Consider the following 27,142-nt stretch of genomic DNA (forward strand, 5'->3'; position numbering starts at 1 on the left):
GCGCAAGCGCCCCTGATCACCACCACACACCGCCCCCGCCCCCCCGGGGGGGGGTGGGCACCACCCCCGCGCATGCGCCCCGGTCCTTGCGGCGGCGCAAGCCCGGAGCGTTTATTCTTCAGCCGCCTGAGCTCGGCGGGGCCACCGAGAGATCGGATGACTGCGGGCTAGAGAGGCGAGAAACGAGAGGCGAGCCAGGGGGCGGGGCCTCCCGTCCAGTAGGTAACGGGCAGAGGAGGGGCTCGGTCGCCCCAGCCCCAGTTTGCTGCGCTCCGGGAAGAGGGCAGCCCCGTTACCTTTCCTTCTTCAAATCCGTTTCCGTTTTCTTCTCCGTTAGGAGTGACTGGGTGAGCTTTGGTTTATTAAGCACCCGGCTTCAAACCGCGACCGCCCCAGGTAGGTGCCAGCCCGGCGCGTCCTAGGGACAGTGGACAGAGGAGGGCAGGAAGAAATACAGTGCTTCGCGGTGTTGTAAAAATGAGCCTTTACTCTGGCAATAGGAAGTCACATTTCAAAAGCTGATGCTTGTCAAGCTGATCTAAAAGACTTAACGCAAAAATAGTTGCTTCTTTTTTAAGACTTGGCCATTTCTAATACAAAGTTTGTTTTCGTTTTAAATAGCCTTTCATTAATAAGCAAAGTACGTAATTTTTGAATTGGTTCTCATCTTTCAAATTTAATCGAGACAAAGTTAACGGAGCACTAATCCAAGCAGGAGAGAAAAGGGACACTATACCTTAGTGTAAATGAAAATACCCAGTATTGCAACGGAAAAAAAAGTCCATTCACCTAGATTTAGTTGTCCTGAAACTAGAGGGCATTGCTTACATTCTGAAACCCTATCAATAAATAGTAACAAAGTTAAGTGCTAATTTGGGGTCGGGGGAGCCTCTTGAGATTAAAAAAAAATCTCAGAAATCTGTTGCTAGAAACATCTTGTTTAAAGAAGTGGAACAAGCCTTTCCATAAAATCAGTATTTAGCAATTTTACACATTACTGCAAAATAATATATTGAGTTTTGAAGAAATTTGAACATTTAAGTATAAACAATAAGACCAAATTGCTATCCAGTTAGAGCTTAGGAAACTTTGGGTATAGCTAGCAAGCTAGAATATACAAGATTACCAGTGTAATATTTTAAAACTGCATTAACACTCCTGGGTTACTTGGTTTTATAGAATGACTGAATTGCAGAATAAAAGTTTGGGCATCACTTAGTCCTTCTGTTCAATAAAATAGCTTCATTTTTACCAGTAAGATCCTAAATTTGATTTCAATTACATTATGAAAAAAATCACTTGTGGAAAGCTGATTAAAATTATAAATAGGGTAATGATAGTACATTTAGCCATGATTAAAATTCTGCATACATTTCAGAGAGAGAGAGTTTTACAAGAATGTTAAATTTTAAACAAATGCTTACTTCATGCAGTTACAATAAATTTAGGCCAAACACTTAAAAAAAGGCACGTATATGTTCAAATTAAAAAGTCAACCAGAAAAGGGATTCCACTATGAAAGAAGGCTGATGATACAATCTCAAGTACTGACAGAAATTAACCCCACCACAGTAAGTTATAATTTCAAAATGAAATTTTCATGACACTGAACCTGTCAAAAAACTTTGAATAAAATAGTCTTAAACTGAGATTTTAACATTTTCATTTTATGGCATTTGTTGAGGACACAGCATACCCAATAAGAAGTTTCTATGAAATTAAGTGTAAATATGGGACTGAAAATGGGTTTAAACATTTCATTAAAGATCAAAAATCAAACCTCATGCACCTAAAAATATTAGCAGTTTATTAGGAATTCTTCCCTTTCTCACCTGTACTAGTAACAAGTTACTGGTATCAGTATTTCAGATGAAAATATACTATAAACAGAGCAAAGAACACAGACTCCGTAGGTTAGAAATACTCTGGCTTATGCTAAGAAAAAGAAAATGACAACAAAAAGCCTTTTTTTAAGCAGACATGCAACCACAAATTTCTCAAGTAATCAAGACACTCAGTTGATCTGTATAACCAAAAAATATGCACTACATTAGTCTAATGAAAAAGGAATAGAAACCCTTAAGTTTCTATATTTTACTTTCTCAGATTTACACATGCAAATCTTATATTAATATTCACAGATATTTTTAAATGGGAGAACAGCTTGCTTCTAACAATTCAGTTTTCCAATAGCATGTTACCATGTTAAAAAGATTTGACAGTGCGTTCATTTAATCTGGTGATTTTAATTTCAACTATTAACAAATTAAACCTCATTGCAAATAAGTTCTTTATAGTATCAAGACCAGATTTTCCAATCCTAGTGAAGGACTGAAATAGCCCAGACATGCTGCCATTGTGATGAGACTGCAATAAATTTGTAATAAGTTCATAAAGTTCTTTTAAGGTGCTATAGAGAAACATAAGAGGATGTGACTGTATCATCTAAAAATATGACTGTTTTGATCTACACTTTTTATTTTCTATGTCATTAAAACTAAGATCTGCCTCATAGTGAGGCACATTTTGGCCATCTCTGTAAATGCTGCTACATGAAAGTAAAAATGAGAAAAAGTTGTGATAGTCACATTCATAGCTTTCACAGAAAAATATATATTCCCTGAATTAGTCATATCAAGTGGTCACCATTCAGTATGAATTCCAGTATTATAAACAAAAGAAGAATACTAATGGATTTTCTCTAATTGTCTATTTCCAACGCTCTACTTCAGAACTCATTTATCAACATCCCCATCATTGAATCCCCAGGTCCTTCTATAGTTTAAGTTGTTTATAACTTTGGGGGCTGCGAATTATGGGGACTGGATCTTGTTAAAGTATTTGCTTCAATCAAAAGTCAAATAGGCTTGGGCGTCCCTGGTGGCGCAGTAGTTGAGAGTCGATGCAGGAGACGCGGGTTCATGCCCCGGTCCCGAAGGATCCCACATGCCGCGGAGCGGCTGGGCCCGTGAGCCGTGGCCGCTGAGCCTGCGCGTCCGGAGCCTGCGCTCCGCAACGGGAGAGGCCACAACAGTGAGAGGCCCGCGTACCACAAAAAAAAAAAAGGAAAAAAAAGTCAAATAGGCTCAATGGCACTTCCTCTTGAAATGTGCCTTTTTTTCTCTTATTTCATTAATGACACTATAGTCATGGTGGTCTGAAATTTTATACTGTAATGCAGAACGCTGAAAATTAGCATCAGGTTGAGATTTTGAAATCTCAACCGTGTACAATTCCCATTATTTTCTTCCTCTGAAGAATCAAGAGATTTCTTCAAGGCCCTCCCTTTCTGGAAAGGAATAATCTCATGACAGGCCATTTGTCTTTTCTTTCCGCCTCTCCAGCTACAGGCTCCACAATCTATTTCCCCTTCAGAATTCTCTGTAACGTGTGTCTGTACGAGGGCTGACTAGGAGGAAGCCGTCCTCCCACTTTGACCCACTGGATTATGGCTTTTAGAAATTACTCCGAAGGTGCCAACAAGGGATTAACGTTTAGAGCTAGGAGCAGAATGCAACTGCCAGTTTACTTGTGGCCCCTGGTTTTCAATTCTACTCTACATTTTCATAGTCACTACTGTGCTTTTTCTTTCCAGGATCTGAACCGCCTTAAAAAAGGCATTTTTCTATTAATATCTTCTAGCTCCTTTTCACTTTCAGAATTTATGGTTGTGTCATCCTCTTTATAAACATTCAGGAATTTTTCTTAGCTGCAGCAGCAGCATTTCGACGGGGCAGTCTTGTGCTACTCTCCCTAATCCACCCCTTTTCTGGTCCTGAAATCGTTTCCTTTAGATTACTCATTAGCTTTATTTTATTTGCACCAACAGTGGCACATCTGCGGGGAACTTTCTCAGGCACCATTTTTGCTTTCAGAGTTTCACTAGGCATTTGCACTGCATCCTTCTGATTATGCATACATGTTCTCATTTTTGTATTGGGGTCTCTGTCTCTAGAACAGATTCTGAAAAATGAGTGAAAGTTCATATAAATGGAAAAATCTTGTAGCACAAGATTTTACTACTACTTACATTCCTCAACAATAAATGTTAAAACTACTCACATTGCTAAATTAAAAAACATAAATGATCATCGTCAATGATACGTTTTCGACATTGATACAACCTTCCATTTCCTTATCTACAAAAGGAAGTCTTGGGTAGAAGCTACGATCCCTTGCACCTGGCATACTTTGCAATCTGGAAGGATAACTGTCACTCAAAGCAGTAGCAGACTTGTAAGAATGGAGTTAAGTACGTTCAGTCACTAACCTGAAGTTACTAACCTAAAAGCACTTTTTAAAAATCTGAATTTTTTCAATAGAACTTTGTAGGTTTTAAATTTTTGGTATCATTTCTAATACTCTATGTTGAATTACTTTAAAATACTCAATATGATTTCTGAAATAATTTTCCTAGAACCTAAACAAGGAAATGCCATCATGACTGATGATACAGCATCAGCCCTACTTCAAGATCGTTAAGGTTTTAGTTCCAACACCAATATTTCCTTCAGTCAAAAAAAATTACATGGGTAACTAGTAGATAAAAAGGAACTGTATATTAGTTTTACATAACTGAAATGTGGTTTTCATCCTAGATTCATTTTTTTTCAAATTATTTCAGCATTTTATATAACTGAAATGATTAAATCCTAGTTTCACTATTATTCAGATACTTTCTGAGCTGGTATATGCTGGGCACACAGAGGATCAGGCTAAATATTCTAAAAGAAATGAACTCTACACACACAAGTATAGTTGCTATAAGGAAGCACAGGGTGCTGTGAGAAATACTCTAGAAACCTAACTTCATAAGGGACAAGGAAAGCTTCCTTTGAGGAAGTGTTATTGTAGCTGTGAGCTAGAAACTGTGACGGGATCCACCAGCCAAAAGGCAGGACAAAAGGCACACTAGAGAAGCAGGTCCTTCATGTGGCCTGAGGCAGCCTCCATGGTAGCTCAGATGGATCTTAGTGGGGCTGTGCTGAGCTGCCCCATGGTGCTGGGCCTACCACTCCACATCTACCAGCTTAGATGGGCTCATATCATTTTTATTTTTGCCAACATCTGAATGCTGTATTTTCAAGTTTCAAATACAAGATTAATGAGCAAAAGTATCTGGGGCAAAAATATCTCTTGATAAAAATGCATCTGAAGTTCATCAGCCCCTGAATATTGGGCCTTATCTGTTGGCAATCTAGTCTTGCTGCCACTGAGTCAAACTATCTAAAACTGTCTTAAAGGTTCACAAGTCTTGCTGGGGGGTGAGGTTGTAGGACCCTGCCTCATGTTTCCAGACATTCAGCAGTTGATAAGGAAAGGCTGCAGATACTGAAATCACCACACGTCTGGAGGACTCACTTCCACTATATCCTCTTCACTGCTAAGGAGAGAAAGTAAGGGTTTTCTCAGCTATCAACACGGTTACTCTGTAGCAGTGAAACTACAAATTACCAGCCTTCTTAGTTTTTCCTTTTGTGAGGGGAGATGTGTATCTTTCTGTCACCAAGGGCAAATGAGTACAGGTGAAAATGGCTTCTGTGGATTGACATGTTCATTAACAACAGAGCAAGGATTATGAGGAAGGTCTTCCACACTCAAAAGAAAAACCCTTCAGATTTTACCTTAAGTCTATGAAACTCGTTTCAAAGATGTGCTTTGTGCTTTCTCCAAGACCCATGAAAGTTCTCCCAAAGTAGATTAGGAACTACTCTGCTAAAAGCAACCCCCCACAAATGCCTCAGTCTTCTATTTGTTTTTCCAGTGAAACTCTATTTCTAAAGACATGATGTGCTCAGTATAAGTCCCACGGCATTGCAAAAATGGCATTTTAGCAGGCTGAGCTACTCAGCAGGGCGGGGCTCCATGCAGCAGGTCCACCCCCCCCCCGCCCCCGCTCCACACCCTTCGTTGGGCTCTGTGGAGTCCCCTGCACATGAAATTGGGGAGTGAAAGGAGGACTGGCTTAAAGTGGTATCTTTACCACTTCAAACAATGTTTTTAAATTATAAACTACTGTCTCAGCAAACCAACCCTGGATTCAAAGTGAATCTTTAGCACATTAAATCAATGTTAAGCAAATGCTAGAATATAAATGTGCTACAACAGATGAAGTTTTTAAAAATATATGGCAAAATTAAGGTGAAATTTGTACTTTATGGTAAGATAAGGATATGCTATTATCAGTCAACAAACTGCATCCATTTGCATGTTGAAAAAAATATTAAAAATAGACAATTGGGGCGTCCCTAGTGGCGCAGTGGTTGGGAGTCCGCCTGCCGATGCAGGGGACACGGGTTCGTGCCCCTTCCGGGAGGATCCCACATGCCGCGGAGCGGCTGGGCCTGTGAGCCATGGCCGCTGAGCCTGCGCGTCCGGAGCCTGTGCTCCGCAACGGGAGAGGCCACAACAGTGAGCAGCCCGCGTACCGCAAAAAAAAAAAAAAGGCAATTGGTTCATTCCCAACAACATATCCAGTTGAATGGTATAGATAAAATCCTATTACACTAAAATTTTCTGTGGGACAAAATGATTTAAATTGCATTAACTAATTCCTTTTTATTTTTTTTAAATTCCTTTTTAATGTAGTGATGAAAGTACTTATACTGACAACTTAGGAACCTAGTAATACCAACTCTTAAGACATTTGTAATCCAAAATAAGGGAAAAGTTAAGATTCTACAGAAGAAACTATAATTAGCCTTTTAAAAATGCTTTAAGGAAATATGAACTATGTCCAGAGGGGAGAGAATACAGGAATAAGTTATACTGTATAAACAACTTCAACTTGATAAAGCTGTTATCTCTGAAGACTTAGACCGTAAAATGGGAATTTCATAAAAACAATCTGAGGAAGACAGAAGAATGACAGTGGTGAACTTTTTAAAATATAATAATAGATACATGTAAGTCAGTGTTAATTTTATTACTGAGAACTTAGTAAATTATAAAGTGTTTTATTGTCCTTGAGAAAATCACAAACAGTTTTTAGAAATATATACAGGATAATTCAGGGTTAGAGAGAAGTCCAATTTATGTATTAGGGTACAAGCTTAAAATTTTTGGAGGATACTGCTCTAAAAATACATCTGTGATCGTGTCATTTACTACTAACAAATCAGTATAATCCCTAAAGTCCTACTGTCCTAGATGGTCTTGGGTCAGCCACAGGTGTTGGAACAGTCACTGAGTGCTAGAGGCATTGTTGCTTTTCTGTAAATGATTCCCTATTTGGGTATGGTAAAAACTTCACTAGTAGAGTGAAAATTTACATCTTTAATAGTGCTCCATCACAGTTTACCTAGATGACCACTTTAAATTATAACTCAGAGATCACTATGTATTCTAATATAGTCTGTAGTGAATAGAAACCTAGATATAGACATTACAGTTCTGATTCAGAGCAGCAATCTCTAGTTTCTGTATTTTAAGGATCATTCATATTCCAATTATGATACTTCATGATACAAAATTGTATTCCTAAATCCAAAATAAACTTCATATCACTGCTACAGAAGCATAAACAATTTTAATCTTATCAGCATTTCAATTGGGAGTATTAGAAACAAATTTGATACTGGAAAAATATAAAAGAATGTCTGAATCAAAATGAAAATATGCTAGCCTATTTCATATACTTTAAGTACAGACATTATTGGTCACTGTGATTGGTGGATAAATCAAATCCCTATAAAGGGGAAACATTTTAGTTGCAAGTCATAACCTCTGTCCTGCAAGCCTCTTATCAGAGCAGATATGAGATGTCCTTTCTTCATTCTCTCCTTCATTGATAGGCAGTGAAATGACCAAAACTCAGGAAGCAAATAGCATTTACTACTGATATTCCTTACAGCCTAAATTTCCAGAAGATCCCATAAACTGAAAGTCTCTTTAGAGAAGGGCTACAGAATAGTGTTTTCTGTAACTCGCTGGGTTTAACATTTTTCTAGGGGGAGTTGGTAACACTGAGAAGTCAATGTCTATAGTATGGCAGTGTCAGGTCAAGGGATTGTCAGAAATAATTCTGTAACCAAGAGCTGTTCTCTGCTAGTTTGGTCACTTCTGTGGTTGAACACATGAACTTAAGTCTTTAATTCATTCAATGATGGGTACATAGAACTTTATTTTGTTTTGCATCTACAGCTAATCTAACTCTAGTTTTCTTTCATCTCTAGGAGCAATTAATTGGTAACAGTCATATAATGATTCTCACAAGAGTTATGATGGCTACTGCAACTTTTTTTCTAAAAATCTGATAAAGACTATATGAAGTATGAATTCAGGGATCTCACATTTATCTGCTTAATGAATTTTTTCAGAGAGATCTTAACATCATTTCAGACTAACATAGGCAGGATAAGAAGATATCAGAAGTAAATACTGGCTTTTCCATCTACTTTATTAGTTACGAATGAAAAGCAGCAGGGCCACACAGTCCAACGGCAGCCCCTTTGCAAGAACATCTGACTCCCTCCAGTTTCCCCTGGCTCACAACGAACTGTAGCCCTGCATTCTGCCTGCATGAGAAGAAATCACAAATGAATAAAGGTTGGAGAGTTGCTTAAGACAAGAGGTAAAGATGAGCTGCAATGGAAATTGACTGGATGTTGCAGACCTCACAGACTTAACCAGCTAGAAGGCTCGTAGTAGTTTAAAAAAAAAGCCTTTGCTTATGATGACTTAAATTTATTATACTCTACTACTTCAGTTGTCTAAAAAATTGGTTCCTAGGTGACAATGCTGACTCAGTCGTGGTAACGAGCTAATTTAGAAAAAGTTAAAGTAGAGCTCTCATGTGGGAGTGAAAAATTAAAGATGTGCCTTTCTGACAAGCTCCACTAAAATGGTAGAATTTTACAGATGAACTGAATATGTCCATACAGTCCAAGGACTAAGGGTGGATCAAAACTTAGGAAATCAACTTCAACCTATTAAAAATTAAAGATTCCTTTAACATTTAACCACTGATCGAAAAAGGTAATGATTTCTATATAATTTTCCTTGTGGAACCAACAGTAAGTAGGGCTGGCTGCTGCAGTCCACATAGTCTGTGCGATCTCATTTCAATTTTCAGAATGCCTCTTTCTCTTTACAGTCCTAATTCCCATTAAAGATTTTAATAAATGATAAAACTTACCTTAAAATTAATGTAAAAACTAAAAGTGTGACCAGACAATATGCTGTAGCACTGATAATTAAATTCAATGAAATGATCGGTCTTGACAAATAGTCTGTAGCGACTTGCATGCTGCCAAAGATAGAGCCTGCAAATCTGTAGGACTCAAATGCTGTGAGTGCCCCCGCCCCTCCTCCCTCCATCAAATCCATAAAGGCAATCTTTGAAGAGATACCAAGTAAGAGTCTTGATATTCTTCTACCAAATTAACAACATATTAGGAACCAGTCTGGCAGATTATGAGTGATTGGTAAAAATTTCTCTTAACTTTGAGAATTCCCATGTATCCTTAGGCAACATATATAATTTTAAGAAACAGCTATAAAAACTTTTCTTAAAATGTGAGAAAACACAACACAGCCCTCACCATTATACTTTTCACACTTCAGTTCTTTCCATTAAATTCACAATTTGAGCTATAAGTAGGATTAGCATTTACAAATCAAGTTGGACTAGATTCTTCCACAATGCTCCATTTTCTCCCTAGCTTTGACAAATATATTTGAGCTGGTATGTGTGTTCCCGAATACTAGAATAAGAGACAGTCTTATTCTGTTAGGTTGCAAATTTCTTAGGGTTTCTGCTTTATTATTCCCTGATACCCACAGCAGAAGTTGAGAGATATAACTTAAATAATTAACAGGCGGAAAGTTCTTCTACAATGAAGGTGCTTTGTTAAACTCCATCATACTAGAATAAGTGAACTATAATTTCTATACAATGTACGTACTAAAGGATTTGACGACAACCACAAGATACCTGATAAAGTAAATATATTGACTTAGTATCAATGAAAAGAGTGGAGATGGCATTTCAGCTCTAAAAAGGCAGGCAAAAAAACCTTTTCTAGCCATTTAAATATTACTCAAAAAACGAGTACAACTGAGTAGAAAGGAAAACCAAAAATATTGTATGCACCTTTAACAATGTTCTTGCAATCTACTGATATACAAACCTCTCATTTTTTTCAGGTAACACAAATTCAATTTGTACTGACAGGAGAGATTAATAAAATCCTTTCATTTTAGTTTTTAATACCATACAGTGAAGTTAATAAACTCTGTGTTCTGATTATTCTAAAGAAAAAAAGGCTGGAAGAGGGACAGGGAACACAGTATGGACCCAACATTACTCTAAATAACTATTTTTACTTAAGAAGTCATCAAGCAATGGAGTGTGAAGGATTCAGTGACGTGTCTTATTTTTGGACAGTAGTTACCTTCAGATGGCATGTTTATTGGTTTACGTCTCCTTTTCCCATTTGCACTTCTAGGTTTTGAAGAGCCTTTTCCTAAAACGTAAGTTATTTCCCCCCATTCTCTTATTATAAAACTAATTTATTTTTTAGGTACAACTCTTAACTATCTAGAAGAAACTTTTTTGTTGTAACTTAGAAGCTGTGAGTAAATAAATGCTTTATCATTCTTTCAAGGATTACTAAATTGACAAAGGGTTTAATCCCTAAAATAAAGGGAGAATGATTACCCTAGGAATTATCTGAAAATGGGATAAACTTTTCCTTTTATTCAGAAGTTACTACACATTGTCAGTATACCCTTTTTAAATAAGCAGGAGTGGGGGAAAAAAAGCTTTTTTAAACCTCACCTTTTTTTTTTAACGTCTGAAATCTTTTTGTCTTAATATGCTTGGTAAAATTAGTCTTTCAAAGGAATCAAAAATCAAATCTAAATACACCTCAAACCTTTTTTTTTTAACCATAAATGAATAAAATCATAGGACTTTGGACATAAACAACCACAGTAGTCTTTTTTTCATATACATCATTAAGTTACTTCAAGTGCAACTGAAAGCTATAGCACTTACTTCTGGATCAGTTCACATTCACTTTGTAACCTTTTGTCTTTTTTCACAAGAAAAATACAAACTGATCCCAAACATATTAAAGTACATCTGTGCATTAAATCCCTGCTCATTTCACATAAAGTAGAAAAAAAGTCAAACATGTTCTAGTGCTCAATGTAAACATTTTGAACTATTAATTATTTATTAATTTTCCTTAAAGGTACTTAGCAGTGTGTGTCACATATTCAAAGTTAACCTTAGGAATAGCACCGTGACCAAAAAAACCCATAAAAATGATTCTTTCTATAATCCCTTAGTTTTACTTCAGAACTTGAGAAGCTACCATTGTCAACCATGCTTTCAAAGTCACCAGGCCAATTTTTGGGGGGGTTTGTTTGTTTTTCAGATGAAACCAAAATACTGCTTCTACCCACAAAGGCCTAACCATTTTGGACAAAATGAACAATTATGAACGGTTGACCAGCCAATCAATTCAGTTAATTCAGTCCAAAAAATAAGACTAGTTCTATTGATGAAGCCTAAATGGTCAAAGTATCATTTTACCAAAAGAACTGATGTATTTATGAATATATTCCATATTTATTTATGGATTTTTTTGGTACCTTTTTCCAGGTGATGGTAAACATGGAGTTATAACCCTGAGAATAGATATAAAACAGAGAAGCTTAAGAAGAGTTAAAATAAATTAATGGATACGACATCTATCACCATTTCTTAAAATTAAGGAAGAGCATGCCATTAATTTTTTTCAGGTCAGTAGTCAAGGACAATTACCCTGACTCAATCTGTTAACAATACAGTTAACACGAGCTTTGAGAAGAAAAGCATCATAGTTTTGAAGTGGTGATAGCTCTCTCAACAACCAAAGGAGAGGTAGGTATACCACCTACCTCAGTTGGTAATGTCTAAGAACATCCTTCCCCTTATACCAGAGTAGAAAGAGAAAGTACCTTCTACCATGTCAACTGGAAAAGGTAACTAAAAAGTAGCAACACTTAAGAACACTCTAACACTGATACCAGAGTCTGATGCTTTTCCTTATCTGCCACCTTAAGGATACACAGGAGAAAAGGGTTAATTTTGTCTGAAACCAAACACAGTTAGGGCCAATAAATAACAAAGGGTGGGAGTACTGTAACATACCCCTTTAGCTACGAAATATGTAAACCACTTGAATCAAGTCCATCTTCAGGCACAAACAAGCTAGGAATGGCCACCTATACTGTTTGGAGTAGCACAACCTATCAAGTAAAAATATTTGGCTCGAAAATAAGTGTACTATGGTATTTGATGATGTAAAAGTTACGCTTTAAGTGGATTTCAAAATTATTTTCCAACAACACATGACAGTTTCTTATATTTAAACTAGAGGTCACTAATAAAGATACTTAGTTGCACCAGCAAAGAATGCTTGGGATTGCACATGGCAGCAGTAGACTAAAAGAGATGGAGAATGACATTTAACTATTTTCCTATATAAATGAGATTTGTGATTGCACTCTTAACAAAAATCAACTCTACAATTTCAAGAGATGGGGGGAAATTACACGTAATTTACTCTTTTAGCCCTGTACACTCTATTAAAGAACACACTTTATCTAAATCTAAGGCACACAAACTCCTCTATTTCACAGAGTAAGACTATGGAAGACCAAGATTTTGGTTAAATTCCGTACATGGAAACCAGGAGATCTTGGAAAGACAAATTATATAGCATTTTGTTAGTGCACAATTTAAAAGAAAATGCTAGTACTATGGTCTGGCCTTAAAGGTTTATAATGCACAAACGTTAAAAAAAATAATAATTTACCAGCACTTTATAAATTCAAGTTTATAAAATATAATGGATGATATTTTCCTTAAAAATAAAGAAAAAGAGAAAGACCCAACAGGGCTTTGAAACAAAAATTGGAAACCATTTCAATGAAAATGACCAATCTGGTATAATGCATTCTACTCAAGTAGCCAGGGAAAGAAAAAAGTGGTAGGTACCTTGCCTACTAATCATGGTTACCCCTCCCACAATTGTTATGTCAGTATGCACAGAATATTTACGAAGAATCTGTAAACAAAGGTCACATGAAATTCATACTACAATAGGACTGGGATTAGAAACTACCACCTCTTGACGAATTCTGAAAATAACTGTATGACAATTGCTACCATGAAAGTAATGCTCATTGGTTTTGATAACCAGAATGTCTAGTGTTTAACGTATTTCAAACTCTTGCTATATGTAAATACTGTCAAAGTAGATCTGCCCCCAAAATGAAGCATATTTTGGCACCTGTGCTGAATGCTGCTACAAAGGCAAGCAAGTGCAAATAAAAATAACAGTCATGATTTAGTCACATTCATAACTTTTCATAGAAAAATATAAATATATTCCCTGAATTGTAGGACAAAAAATAATTTCAACAGCCAGCTTTCACTATAAATTCCAGTCCATTCCCTCTTTAAATGAACTGGTTTTCCCTCAAGGTCATAAGGTGCAATCATCAAAATCTAACACATTTTCTAAGCTTCTATCGTCATCCCCATCATGGTATCTCACGGTCCTCCTACCCTGATTTCTCGTCTTTATTTTTGAACGCCGAAGAACTCTTTTAGATTTTGCATAGTCCACATCCTCCCAGTCATTATCATCCACGTTTAACCTAGGACGTTTGCTTTGTCTTTGTCGTCTCACGGTTTTAGATACGTTAGCTGTAAAAGTTTTACCTTTTCTAACTACTTTTGCTTTTCCTTTCATTTTCCTCTTTTTGGTTTTTGTATCATCAGTAAAGTCAGCATCTGATTCAGTGGCAGACCCCAAATCTGAATCAGATTTGGGACTAGTGTCAGGTCCACACTTTGAGCTCCCTGTTGTTTCAGAAGCTTTCACATTTTCCAATTCAGGATGCAGTCTCTTCCTTTTCATTTCTGCCATCTCGGCTGCTTCCTGCGAATCCCGCATCACTTTCGTCTTACTGAAAGGAGCCTTCCCATAGGTCCTGAGTCTTCTGCCATTCCACCTGCGTAGCCCATAATTCAGTTCCTCTTCAAAGTTATTCTCTGCAGTAGCCTTTTGCACCGGAGTTGACTCAGAAGAACATTTTCTACCAGTCTCGTTCTCTGGAATATGGCTTTTTGAATCTTCCTCCGAAGACCCAATCAAGGAATTCTTTGTTTTAGAAGGTGCAACATTTGTTTTGTGACTACTGGTATGCCTGTTCTTGTGTCTTGAATTCAACATACCTTCAGAGTCTGAGTCTTCATTTAAAGACTGATTAATACTTTTTGTACTACCGTCTGAGTCGGCTTCAGGTGGCTTCCCTTCACAGCCATATTGTTCGTTTGGCATGTCACAGTTTACATCTCCCTCAGAATCACTCACTACCTTCTTAGCTGTGGTACATGCAAAATGGAGGGACTTTTTCCTTCCCTTTTTGCTTCTAGTACACACATTTTCTAAACCGACGTCTTCCACATCACTCATTAGCTTGATCCTAGTAGCAGCGGTAGTGGCACATCTTCGAGGAACTCTTAGGAGACCCGTTTTGGCTTTTGATGCTTTCTTAACCACCTTCGAATTGCTGTCTGAGTCACTGGAACAGACCCTTTTCCTGGCAACTTTTCTGCTTTGTCCATGGTCTTGTGATGCAGAGTCTAAAAATTAAAGAGTACTCTTTTAATCTTTAATAGAAGATTAAGTCTAAAGGAATTAAATGTTCAACATTTTAAACAACTGAAGTCCGAGATTCTTTCTAACTTGGAAAGAGGGTGGCGATGAATGGGTTGGGCTTTTACTACTTTAGAACAGTGACTTTTTCAGCCTCAGCACCAGCCACAAGTATAACATACTCCCATCAATAACATCCCATGCCTTTCTGTCTATATACACAAAGCACCTGACACTAGAGTGTTTTATTTACATGAATACAAACTGCACTCTCTTCATCACTGCACTAAAGTATGCAAACTCATCACTCTCAGCCTCCCTGAAACTTCTTAACTTCACAGGTTCCATCACACACTACAGTTAGTCTTAGCTTTAGATGCCTCTTGCTCTTTAATACTCTTCAATCTCCATTTACCAGGACAATCTTAATTCAGAAAGTTATCTAAATTCTCCATGCTCCAGAGTTATTATCAGTAAAATGGACATAATAATAATAATAGTACTTATCTCATAAAAGATATGAAGACTAAACTGGTTCATAAATAAATGTAAAGCACTTAGAAAAACTTCCTGATAAGAAATAGCTTGGTAACTTTGTAACTGTTCTTAGCTGCTATTATTATTTTTGTTTGTTTGTTATTTTGTTTTGCGGTACGTCGGCCTCTCACTGTTGTGGCCTCTCCCGTTGTGGAGCACAGTCTCCGGACGCGCAGGCTCAGCGGCCAGGGCTCACGGGCCCAGCCGCTCCGCGGCATGTGGGGTCCTCCCAGACCGGAGCACAAACCCGTGTCCCCAGCATCGGCAGGCAGACTCTCAACCACTGTGCCACCAGGGAAGCCCCTGCTATTATTATTATTACTTATCACATTCCTTTCAACCCTTTTCTTTCCTCTCCTCAAACTATTATCACCAACAGCTTATAAATGTGCCGGCCTCTGCTTTTCTTAAGCCCATAGCCAATACAATATCCCCATTCCATTATAAGAACTGAAATCTCTATTAAAAACAGCTATGAGGCTTCCCTGGTAGCGCAGTGGTTGAGAGTCCGCCTGCTGATGCAGGGGACATGGGTTCGTGCCCTGGTCCGGGAAGATCCCGTATGCTGCAGAGCGGCTGGGCCTGTGGGCCATGGCCACTAAGCCTGCGCGTCCGGAGCCTGTGCTCCGCAACGGAAGAGGCCGCAACAGTGAGAGGCCCGCGTACTGCAAAAAAAAAAAAGACAAAAAGAGAAAAAAAACAGCTATGGCCAAGGCTTCCTGTTACATAAGCAAAACTAAACAGGTGGCAAAGAAAAGTTTTATGGGGGGAAAAGACATGTATGCTATAAAAAAAAAAAGACAGTGAGAAAAATCAGTGAACCAAGGTTAAATGTTTTGAATTACCTTTCATAAAATTGTTTGGTTTTTCTTTTGTTTTCTTGTCATCATCTGAATCCAGATCAGTTTCAGATACATGATCTGAAAAACACTGGGACCCAGCAATAGGTTCACACTTCACATTCCCTGAACTCGGGTTAATTTCCATTTTATGACATCTACCGTCTTCTCCATCTTCTGCTTCAGATTCAGAGTCCTCTGAATCACTGAAGATTTTTGCTTTTTTAAGGAAAGCAGCATTCTTGCGACCTGTGTTGTACCTCCTACCACCATATATTCTTGGTTCAGAATTTGCTTCCTCCTCTTCCTCTGAGATGCTTTCTGCCTTAGGTTTCTGCGAAGATGTTGATGGGCCAGCAGTTCTGTTACGTCCATTATCTGAATCATGACTTTGAGAGTCTTCCTCAGAAGACTCTATCTTAAGAAATTTTGTTTTAGAAGTTGCTGCAGTTTGGGACTTGTAACCATTAGCATGCCAATTTTTCCGGGCTACCCGCAAATCACTTTCTGACTCTGAATCTCCATTTTCAGTATTCTGGGCAGCATGAGAACTGGACAATGGTGATGGTTGATTTTGATCTTTTAGCTCCTCTTCTTCAAGTTCTGACTTTAAGCTCTGGTCATCCTCAGAATTATGTAATAACTTTTTTCTAGCTACAGCAGAAGCATTGCGGTGAGGCAGCTTACGGCCAGAACAGACACTTTCAGAGCTAGAATTCTCCTCTACGTCACTCATTAACTTTATCTTATTGGCAGCCACAGCAGCACACTTTCGTAGCACTTTTCGGTTACTTCCAGCTCTGGCTTTTAGACTTTCACCAGTCTCCAAAAAATTGTTATCAGAGTCACTTAAATAGACTCTCTTTCTAGTGGCTCTTCTACCACATCCATTTTCTAAAGAAACTGGACCTAAAAATAAAGTAACAGTAAAATTAGAGAGGTCTTCCTTATTTCAGCATTTTTAAATGACTTCATTTTAGTACTGATGTTCCTTATTTTTTTAATGCCAAAACAAGTTTACCTTTCTAAATTTAAAAAGTTTAAAGGACAGAACAGAGAATCCAGAAATAAACCCATGCATATATGGTCAGATAATTTACGACAAAGGAGCCAAGAATATAAAAATGGTAAGGGACAGTCTTTTCAATAAATGGTGTTGGGAAACTAGACAGCCACATGCAAAAGAATGAAACTAGACTACTATCTTATACCATACACAAAAATTAACTCAAAGTGGATTAAAGAATGTAAGACCTGAAATCATACTACTAGAAGAAAACATGGGTAGAAAAATCCTTGACATCATTCTTGGCAATGATTTTTTAGATCTGACTCCAAAAGCAAAAGCAACAAAAGCAAAAATAAACAAGACTACATCAAACTAAAAAGCAAAGGAAATCATCAACAAAATGAAATGGCAACATACTGAATGGGAGAAGATATTTGCAAATCATATACCTAATCAGGGGTTAATATCCAGAACCCATACAACTCAATAGCAAAAAAACAAACAATCCAATTTAAAAATGGGCAGAGAATCTGAAGAGGCATTTTTCCATAAGAGGCATACAGATGTCCAACAAGCACATGAAAAGATGCTCAACATCACTGATCATTAGGGAAATGCAAATCAAAACCACAGTGAGATATCATTTCACACCTTTTAGAATAGCTATCATCAGAAAGACAAGAAATAACAAGTGTTGGTGAGGATGTGAAGGAGAGGGAGCCCCTGTGCACGGCTGGTGGGAAAGTAAATTGGTGCAGCCACTATAGAAAACAGTATCGAGGTTCCTCAAAAAATTACAAATAGAAATATTATATGATCCAACAATTCCACTTCTGGCTATTTATCCAAAGAAAACAAAAACATGAATGTGAAAATATATGTGCACCCCCATGCTCACTGCAGCATTATTCACAATAGCCAAGATACGGAAACAACCTAAGTGTTCGATAATGGATGAATGGATAAAAAAGGTACACACCCACACGAATACTTCCCAGCCATAAAAAAGAATGGACTCTTGCCATGTGCGACAACACAGATGGACCTTGAGGGTATTATGCTAAGTGAAGTAAGTCAGACAGAGAAAGACAAATACCCTATGATCTCACTTATATGTGGAATCTACAAAAACAAAACAAAAAACAAGCTCATAGATACAGAGAACAGACTGGTGGTTGCCTGAGGGTAGGGTGCATAGGGAGTGAGTGAAATGGGTGAATGGAGTCAAAAGGTACAAACTTCCAGTTATAAAATAAATAAGTTATGAAGATATAATGTACAGCATGGCAAGTATCGTTAATAATACTGTATTGCATATTTGAAAGTTGCTAAGACTAAATCTTAAAAGTCCTCATCACAAGAAAAAAGAAAATTTTGTGACTATGTATGGTGACGCAAAGTAACCATTCTGTAAAGTACACAAATGTCAAATCATTACATTGTACACCTGAAATTAATATAATGTTATATGTCGATTATACCTCAAGAAAAAAAAAAGCCTAAAGGACATGTAATCATGTGCAGATGCGTTAAGTCAGTAAACCATCCAGGACTTGCCTGGTGGTGCAGTGGTTAAGAATCCACCGGCCAATGCAGGCGACACGGGTTCGATCCCTGGTCCAGGAAGATCCCACATGCCGCAGAGCAACTAAGCCCGTGTGCCACAACTACCAAGCCTGCGCTCTAGAGCCCGCGTGCCGCAACTGCTGAGCCCAAGCGCCGCATATACTGAAGCCTGCACGCCTAGAGCCCGTGCTCCCTGCAACAAGAGAAGCCACCGCAATGAGAAGCCCATGCACCGCAACAAAGAGTAGCCCCCACTCGCCAAAACTAGAGAAAGCCCACGTGCAGCAACAAAGACCCAATGCAGTCAAAAAATAAATAAAAATTTAAATTAAAAAAAAAATTTTTTTAAGTAAATAAATAAATAAACCATCCAATATTTAGCTTTTGAATTCTCTTGATATACATTTCTCCAAAGTACCACTGAGCCTCTTCTCACCAGTTTTTCTTTTAGCGGCTCTGGTTCTGGTCATCCTGCTCCTGGCCAGCCCACTACGTAAGGAGGATTCACGAGCTCTTGAACTCTCTTTGCTTTCCTCTGAACTATTTGAAGCTGAAGATGATGAAGAGGTACCTAAGGAATCTTCCATTTCACTTTCTAAGAAAAATGAAGCATCAACAGTTCATTACATATATTCTCCTATCTTTACACACAAGCAGTTATTTTGTAACAATAGACTAAAAGCAGATTCTTAAAATACTCTGAAGAGGAGAGTATATTTTTTAAAACCGTTCCAAAGAATAGCTGATAACATTTTGGTATTAAAAGGTACATAATCAGCATCTGAAATCAAGTTTGTTCTCTTATTTCTGAAAGTAACATGTGAATACTGGTTTGGATTCAGAAAATACAATTTATATATTTTATAAACAAGCTTTCATTAAAAATTTAATTAGCTCCACTATCTTCTTCCTTCTGTTATGAGACAGGTATTTCCTATAGAAAAGACAATCATTTCAAGTCCAGTATTTCAGTAGGCTTTCAGGTCTCTTTCTAGTAGCCCTTCCTAACAGCATAGTTGTACCATACAGGCTTCCAAGCTCAAGAAAGAGCATTTCAACACACACACACACACAAAAAAGGTAGAAAAGGTGTGAGATGAATAATTTAAATAGTACAGGTCATTTCCCCCCACCATAATACTTAATGAGTATATGCACAAGTGTAGGCACAAGATAGGAAACCAAACTTCCTGCTCCTTCATCCAGGCTCAGTTCTTGCATGCCTATCACAAAATAAATATTGCATCAAAATGAGTGGGAACATACTGTTGAAAGACAAAATTCTGCTCCATATTACAACCCAACTCTACGTCAAAGAACAGAGTGGCTGTTAGAGGGGTATCAGTCACCAAATCGTGTTCCTTCCTTTGAAATTGCTCTGCAGTTTGCCCACTCTGCCTGCTCCTGCTGTATCCCACTTCCCATCATGTTGACTATGTTTCCAGATTCTTCTCCTTCCCCACATATCACTGCCAAACTGATTAATCTTCCTGAAACAGAATTCGTCATGTGATTCCTTCACAACAAGGGACCCTATTAAGTAATCCAAACTTTTCTGCAAGACTTGCCAGTCTCTAAAATTTGGCTGCATTTTACCTGTTTGATCCTACTATTTTAAATCACAACAGTAATCATTATACCATCATCACAAGTCACCAAAATCACTCAGAGCAATATGCAAGTATGTACACACCATGGCCTCATTCGCACAATGCTAACAAAGGGTCAGCGTCAGCTACAGTTATACCACCAAATAGTAATAAAATAAACAGTTTAGAATTTACTAGGTCATCAGCTTTAAACTTACATGATTACCAAGTCCTTTTTTTAATTTAAAGAAATTTTTAAATGTCAAATTTTGCACAAACAGTGGTACTTATATCACATTATTTAAAACCTGAATGATTCAAATTTGCTTAAAATGTGGCTGCACCACTTGCAAAAACAGTATTTATCAAATATAATCTAATTATTCCATGTATTACTTAAATCTCTTCTGTTAAATTTAAGTTCCTTGAATGTCAAGGTCATGTCTTACTTCTTTATTCTCTCCTCTAAACCCACAGTAACTACCAATGTTACAAACGTGAGTGCTCAACAGGTGAATATATAACATTCCATTTCTCACCAGATAATGTAGAACCATTTGTTAGAGTGACAGGTGTATTTCTCCTCATTCTTTCTGATGATGCCGCTGAATCTGAAGAATCACCAGAAGTAACACCCGAAGAGACACTAGCACTTGTCTTGTGGCTTGTAGAATAAGCTGCCCTACTTGAGGTAGACTGGACAGGAGAACCTACCAACTCAGGAATTACTTTTGCCTGAGATTTTAAGCGCTTCTGCTTGATATTTCTGGTCAAAGAAAAAATAAAACAATATTTAACAAAACAGAGGATGCCTAAATAAAGTGTATTATTACTTAACCTGAGAATAACTTTATGATCAAGACATTAAAATATTCATTATTAACATCTTATTCTAGCATGGATTACTGTTCTCTTTAAACTTGACATCATTTTATTCCAAATTTGAGTAATGAACAAATGATCCAAGTAACAGAATTACAGAAAATCATGCTGAATACCTTAGATTCTTTGGATTAAATGCTAAGAGGAGCCAACATTTATGTAATACAGGCATTCATTCATATTACAAATTTTTTTAAAGTTATATCTGCAATAGAGCTTGTGATGTGATGTGATGTGATTTTGACTGATTGATTGATTTTTGGCTGCACCACGGCTTGCGGGATTCTCAGTTCCCTGACCAGGGACTGAACCCAGGCCACACAAGTGAAAGCCTGGAATCCTAACCACTTGGCCACCAAGGAACTGCCCATATTACAAATTTGAGTCTCAATATGACAACATTCCCTCTAGGCTCCTATTTATATATTCCTAAAGACAGTATAAAATTAGGAGAAATTGACAAAACCTGAAGAGAAAGAACAGAGAGGCAAAAAAGAGAACAAGCTAGTTTTTTTCTGAGACCAATCTGTTTACATCTAAGGGCCAATTCACCAAAATTGGCCCCTGAGCCATGGATTATGGTGAAAAACAGTGGAAGTTTAAGATAAGACAATCTTTGGGTTTAAATTACAGATCTGAGTAATATTCATGTTTTTTAAAGATAATCCTTTAAAACAAAAGGATTTGGTTTTGTTTTCCTTTAAAACAAAAAGACAAAGGAGCTTTTAGGAGCTTAAAGATAACCACAATTAATCAGCTATACTTCAATTTTTAAAAAACACAGTTCTTTTAAGCAGTTATTGTTTATCATAATCAAGAAAATTCAAGTTTCCAAATGTAAACAGACCATGTTTAAAGACAAGTAGTCTTTCAGTTTCCATGTGTTAAATCCAATCTGTCAGCTACAAATGGGAGGGGGACAAATGACTGTAAAACGTAACATCTTGGTTTCCTCCTTTTATTAAAAAATAAAAATAAAAAAAGGAAAACTCAAACTTGTTATGTCAAAATTTTAACTTCCATTAATATCAGCTGGAGGGTAATACAAAAAGAAATAATATGCTTATATACTTATCATAAGTATATACATATTTATTTATTTACTTATTTATTTATTTATTTATTTTTTTTGCGGTACGCGGGCCTCTCACTGTTGTGGTCTCTCCCGTTGCAGAGCATAGGCTCTGGACGCGCAGGCTCAGTGGCTATGGCCCACAGGCCCAGCCGCTCCGCGGCATGTGGGATCTTCCCAGACCGGGGCACGAACCCGTGTCCCCTGCATTGGCAGGCGGACTCTCAACCACAGCGCAACCAGGGAAGCCCATAAACTTGATTTTTAACAGTAGACAAGGTGATAGTAGCTCAAGAGTGAAAACTTTTCCTTTTTATCCTATCCTTTATTTTTTTTTTTATGAAAGAAAAAGAATATTCATTTATTTTTAATGACTTATTAGAACAAATACCTATAGATATCATTATATATATGATATATAAATTAATTATACAATATATCATGTATTAATTATTAAAACATACTCTGGTAAATATTATATATTCAATATGAAACAGGAGGAAAGGGGGCAGGGCACAACCTTTAAAAGAATTACATAGCCCGAGGACACAACATAAACTGATTAGAACAAAATAGGTCCAAGATGGCGGACGAGTCTACTTCCACTAGACCTTGAGCCTCAGTATACACTCATTGTAACACATCAGCAAGCTAAGCGACACACCCACAGGTGCCACGACAGTTCCAAGGATGACCATAAAGGTCAAAAAGTGGGCGGTGGCTCAATTCCTAGAAATCCCCACCCCTTCCCCAAAATAGCTAGAATACTCCTCCCACTCATCAGCGTATGAAATTACTCACCCCTATAAAACTAACAACCCCATACCCTGGTGCTGCCCTCGCCTTCTTTTTTTTTCTTTTTTTTTTTCTTTTTTTTTATAGGTATACCTGGATTTAATTCTCACTTCTACCGCTTGGTAGCTGGATAGCCTTAGGCAAGTTTCATACCTCCCTGAAATTCACTTAATTCAGTCTGTAAAATGGCATAATAACTTATTATAGCATCCTTTTAGGAATTTTAAATCAGTTCTTGAAATAAAAGTACACAATATATAGACAAGTATGGATTCCTCAATAGATGTTTGACCTTTCATTTCTCCAGTATCCCACCCGCATCAAATAAAGAAAAATACTTTTTAAAATTTACGAATATTTCATTGTTGTAAAGTTAAAGCCATAAAAATAATCAAATGGCCTACTATCATACCGTTAGAAGAAAAAAAAAAAGGTGTTCATGAGAGTTCCATATTAGAATACAAGTTTTCCTTAGGCACCTGTTTATGTATGCTATTCTGCTCTTTACAATAAATAATTAAATTTAAAAGACTTAATTCCTCACTTTTAAGACCTTATTAGTTTACAAATTACATATTGACCTATGCTAAATTTTATACCGACCCATGCTAATGAATTCAGTACAGAAAACAAAAAACACTGCACTCAAGCAAACTACATATATATATATATATATATATATATATATAACTTATATGAGAATTGCTACTCCAGCTTTCTTTTGGTTTCCATTTGCATGAAATACCTTTTTCCATCCCCTTACTTTCAGTCTGTATGTGTCTCTAGGTCTGAAGTGGGTCTCTTGTAGACAGCAAATATATGGGTCTTGTTTTTGTATCCATTCAGCCAATCTGTGTCTTTTGGTGGGAGCATTTAGTCCATTTACATTTAAGGTAATTATCGATATGTGTGTTCCCATTCCCATTTTCTTAATCGTTTGGGGTTTGTTATTGTAGGTCTTTTCCTTCTTTTGTGTTTCTTGCCTAGAGAAGTTCCTTTAGCAGTTGTTGTAGAGCTGGTTTGGTGGTGCTGAACTCTCTCAGCTTTTGCTTGTCTGTAAAGGTTTTAATTTCTCCATCAAATCTGAATGAGATCCTTGCTGGGTAGAGTAATCTTGGTTGCAGGTTTTTCTCCTTCAACACTTTCAATATGTCCTGCCACTCCCTTCTGGCTTGCAGAGTTTCTGCTGAAAGATCAGCTGTTAACCTTATGGGGATTCCCTTGTGTGTTATTTGTTGTTTTTCCCTTGCTGCTTTTAATATGTTTTCTTTGTATTTAACTTTTGACAGTTTGATTAATATGTGTCTTGGCGTATTTCTCCTTGGATTTATCCTGTATGGGACTCTCTGTGCTTCCTGGACTTGATTAACTATTTCCTTTCCCATATTAGGGAAGTTTTCAACTATAATCTCTTCAAATATTTTCTCAGTCCCTTTCTTTTTCTCTTCTTCTTCTGGAACCCCTATAATTCGAATGTTGGTGCGTTTAATGTTGTCCCAGAGGTCTCTGAGACTGTCCTCAGTTCTTTTCATTCTTTTTTCTTTATTCTGCTCTGCAGTAGTTATTTCCACTATTTTATCTTCCAGGTCACTTATCCGTTCTTCTGCCTCAGTTATTCTGCTATTGATCCCATCTAGAGTACTTTTAATTTCATTTATTGTGTTGTTCATCGTTGCCTGTTTCATCTTTAGTTCTTCTAGGTCCTTGTTAACTGATTCTTGCATTTTGTCCATTCTATTGTCCATTCTATCTCCAAGATTTCGGATCAACCTTACTATCATTATTCTGAATTCTTTTTCCGGTAGACTGCCTATTTCCTCTTCATTTGTTAGGTCTGGTGGGTTTTTATCTTGCTCCTTCATCTGCTGTGTGTTTTTCTGTCTTTTCATTTTGCTTATCTTACTGTGTTTGTGGTCTCCTTTTTTGCAGGCTGAAGGTTCGTAGTTCCTGTTGTTTTTTGTGTCTGTCCCCAGTGGCTAAGGTTGGTTCAGTGGGTTGTGTCGGCTTCCTGGTGGAGGGTACTAGTGCCTGTGTTCTGGTGGATGAGGCTGGATCTTGTCTTTCTGGTGGGCAGGTCCACGTCTGGTGGTGTGTTTTGGGGTGTCTGTAGACTTATTATGATTTTGGGCAGCCTCTCTGCTAATGGGTGGGGTTGTGTTCCTGTCTTGCTAGTTGTTTGGCATAGGATGTCCAGCACTGTAGCTTGCTGGTCGTTGAGTGAAGCTGGGTGCTGGCGTTGAGATGGAGATCTCTCGGAGATTTTTGCTGTTTGATATTATGTGCAGCTGGGAGGCCTCTTGTGGACCAGTGTCCTGAAGTTGGCTCTCCCACCTCAGAGGCACAGCACTGAGTCCTGGCTGCAGCACCAAGAGCCTTTCATCCACAGGGCTCCTTAATTTGGGATGATTCGTTGACTATTCAGGTATTCCACAGATGCAGGGTATATCAAGTTGATTGTGGAGCTTTAATCCGCTGCTTCTGAGGCTGCTGGGAGAGATTTCCCTTTCTCTTCTTTGTTCTCACAGCTCCCAGGGGCTCAGCTTTGGATTTGGCCCCGCCTGTGCGTGTAGGTCGCCGGAGGGCGTCTGTTCTTTGCTCAGACAGGACGGGGTTAAAGGAGCCGCTGATTCGGAGGCTCTGGCTCACTCAGGCCGGGGGGGTAGGGAGGGTCACGGAGTGTGGGGTGGGCCTGCAGCGGCAGAGGCCGGCGTGACGTTGCAGCCTGAGGCGCGCCGTGCGAGTTCCCGGGCGAGTTGTCCCTGGATCCTGGGACCCTGGCAGTGGCGGGCTGCACAGGCTCCCCGGAAGGGCGTGTGGCTAGTGACCTGTGTTCGCACACAGGCCTCCTGGTGGCGGCAGCAGCGGCCTTAGCGTCTCATGTCTGTCTCTGGGCTCCGCACTTTTAGCCACGGCTCGCGCCCGTCCCTGGAGCTCTCTCAAGCAGCGTTCTTAATCCCCTCTCCTCGTGCACCAGGAAACAAAGAGGGACGTAAAAGTCTCTTGCCTCTTCGGCAGGTCCAGACTTTTCCCCGGACTCTCTCCCGGCTAGCCGCGGTGCACTAACGCCCTGCAGGCTGTGTTCACGCCGCCAACCTCAGTCCTCTCCCGGCGCTCCGACAAAAGCCGGAGCCTCAGCTCCCAGTCCCGCCCGCCCCGGCAGGCGAGCAGAAAAGCCTCTCGGCTGGTGAGTTCCGGTCGGCCCGATCCTCTGCGCTGGAATCTGTCCGCTTTGCCCTCCGCACCCCTGTTGCTGTGCTCTCCTCCGCGGCTCCCAAGCTCCCCCACTCCGCCTCCCGAAGTCTCCACCCGCGAAGGGGCTTCCTAGTGTCTATCCTATCCTTTATGAAGAAAAAAAAATGCAGAAGGCCTCAGAGACCTTTGGGAGACCATTAAACATACCAACATATGGGAGCCCCAAAGGAGACAAAAGGAGCAGAACAAAGTATCTGAAGAAATAATGGCTGAAAACCACCCAAATCTGATGAAAAACATTATACATCCACAAAGCTGGACAAATTTCAATAAGGATAAACGGAAAGAAATCCACACCTACAGTCATTTGCAAGATGAAGACAAAAAGAAAATCTTGAAAGCACCAAGAGAAAACTCCATATGCACAAGGAAGGGAACCTCAGTAAGATTAATAGCTGACTTCTCATCAGAAACACTGGAGGTCAGCAGGCAGTAAGATGACATATTCAAAGTGCTAAAAGAAAAACACTGCCAACTAAACTAGTCTTAAATAATAAAAGTGAAATTAAGACATTCCCAGATAAACAAAGATTAAGGGAATTCACTGCTCGCATGTCTGCCTTACAAGAAATATTAAAGGACTTCAGGTTGAAAAGAAAGGACACCAGAGGGTAACTCAAATCTATAAAAAGAAATAAAGACCACTGGGAAAGATAATTACATAAGTAAATATAAATAACAGTATAAGTAATTTGTTTATTCTTATCTGATTTAAAAGACAACTTCATAAAACAACCTATAAAGATATAAACTGTATGACAGTAACAGCACAAATAAGAAGGGGAAGGGAGCTAAACTAGAACAGAATTCCTATATCTATGGGAATTAAATAGTATTAACCTGAAGTAGATTGTTTTCAATTGAGATGCATGGTGTAATCCCAAGAACAACCATGAGGAAATCCATCAAGGGTATAGTGCACATTCAAAATGTACATGATG

At 38.3% G+C, this 27,142-nt stretch overlaps 1 protein-coding gene across 1 annotated transcript in view; it reads right to left on the reverse strand.

Annotated features, from left to right (window-relative positions):
• Nucleotides 1–6,906: 6,906 nt before the first annotated feature.
• BRWD1 (bromodomain and WD repeat domain containing 1) overlaps nucleotides 6,907–27,142 on the reverse strand; it is a 126,165-nt gene continuing 105,929 nt past the window's right edge. Inside the window, exons 38-41 of the mRNA XM_004264567.4 lie at nucleotides 20,740–20,966; nucleotides 19,048–19,206; nucleotides 16,043–16,945; nucleotides 6,907–14,647 (exon numbers count right to left, since the gene is read on the reverse strand). Of these exons, the coding sequence (XP_004264615.1) occupies nucleotides 13,482–14,647; nucleotides 16,043–16,945; nucleotides 19,048–19,206; nucleotides 20,740–20,966 (2,455 nt within the window). The 3' untranslated portion in view covers nucleotides 6,907–13,481. The remainder of the gene's footprint in view (nucleotides 14,648–16,042; nucleotides 16,946–19,047; nucleotides 19,207–20,739; nucleotides 20,967–27,142) is intronic.

This window comes from Orcinus orca, chromosome 5 (genome assembly GCF_937001465.1).
Source record: "Orcinus orca chromosome 5, mOrcOrc1.1, whole genome shotgun sequence".
NCBI lineage: Eukaryota > Metazoa > Chordata > Mammalia > Artiodactyla > Delphinidae > Orcinus > Orcinus orca.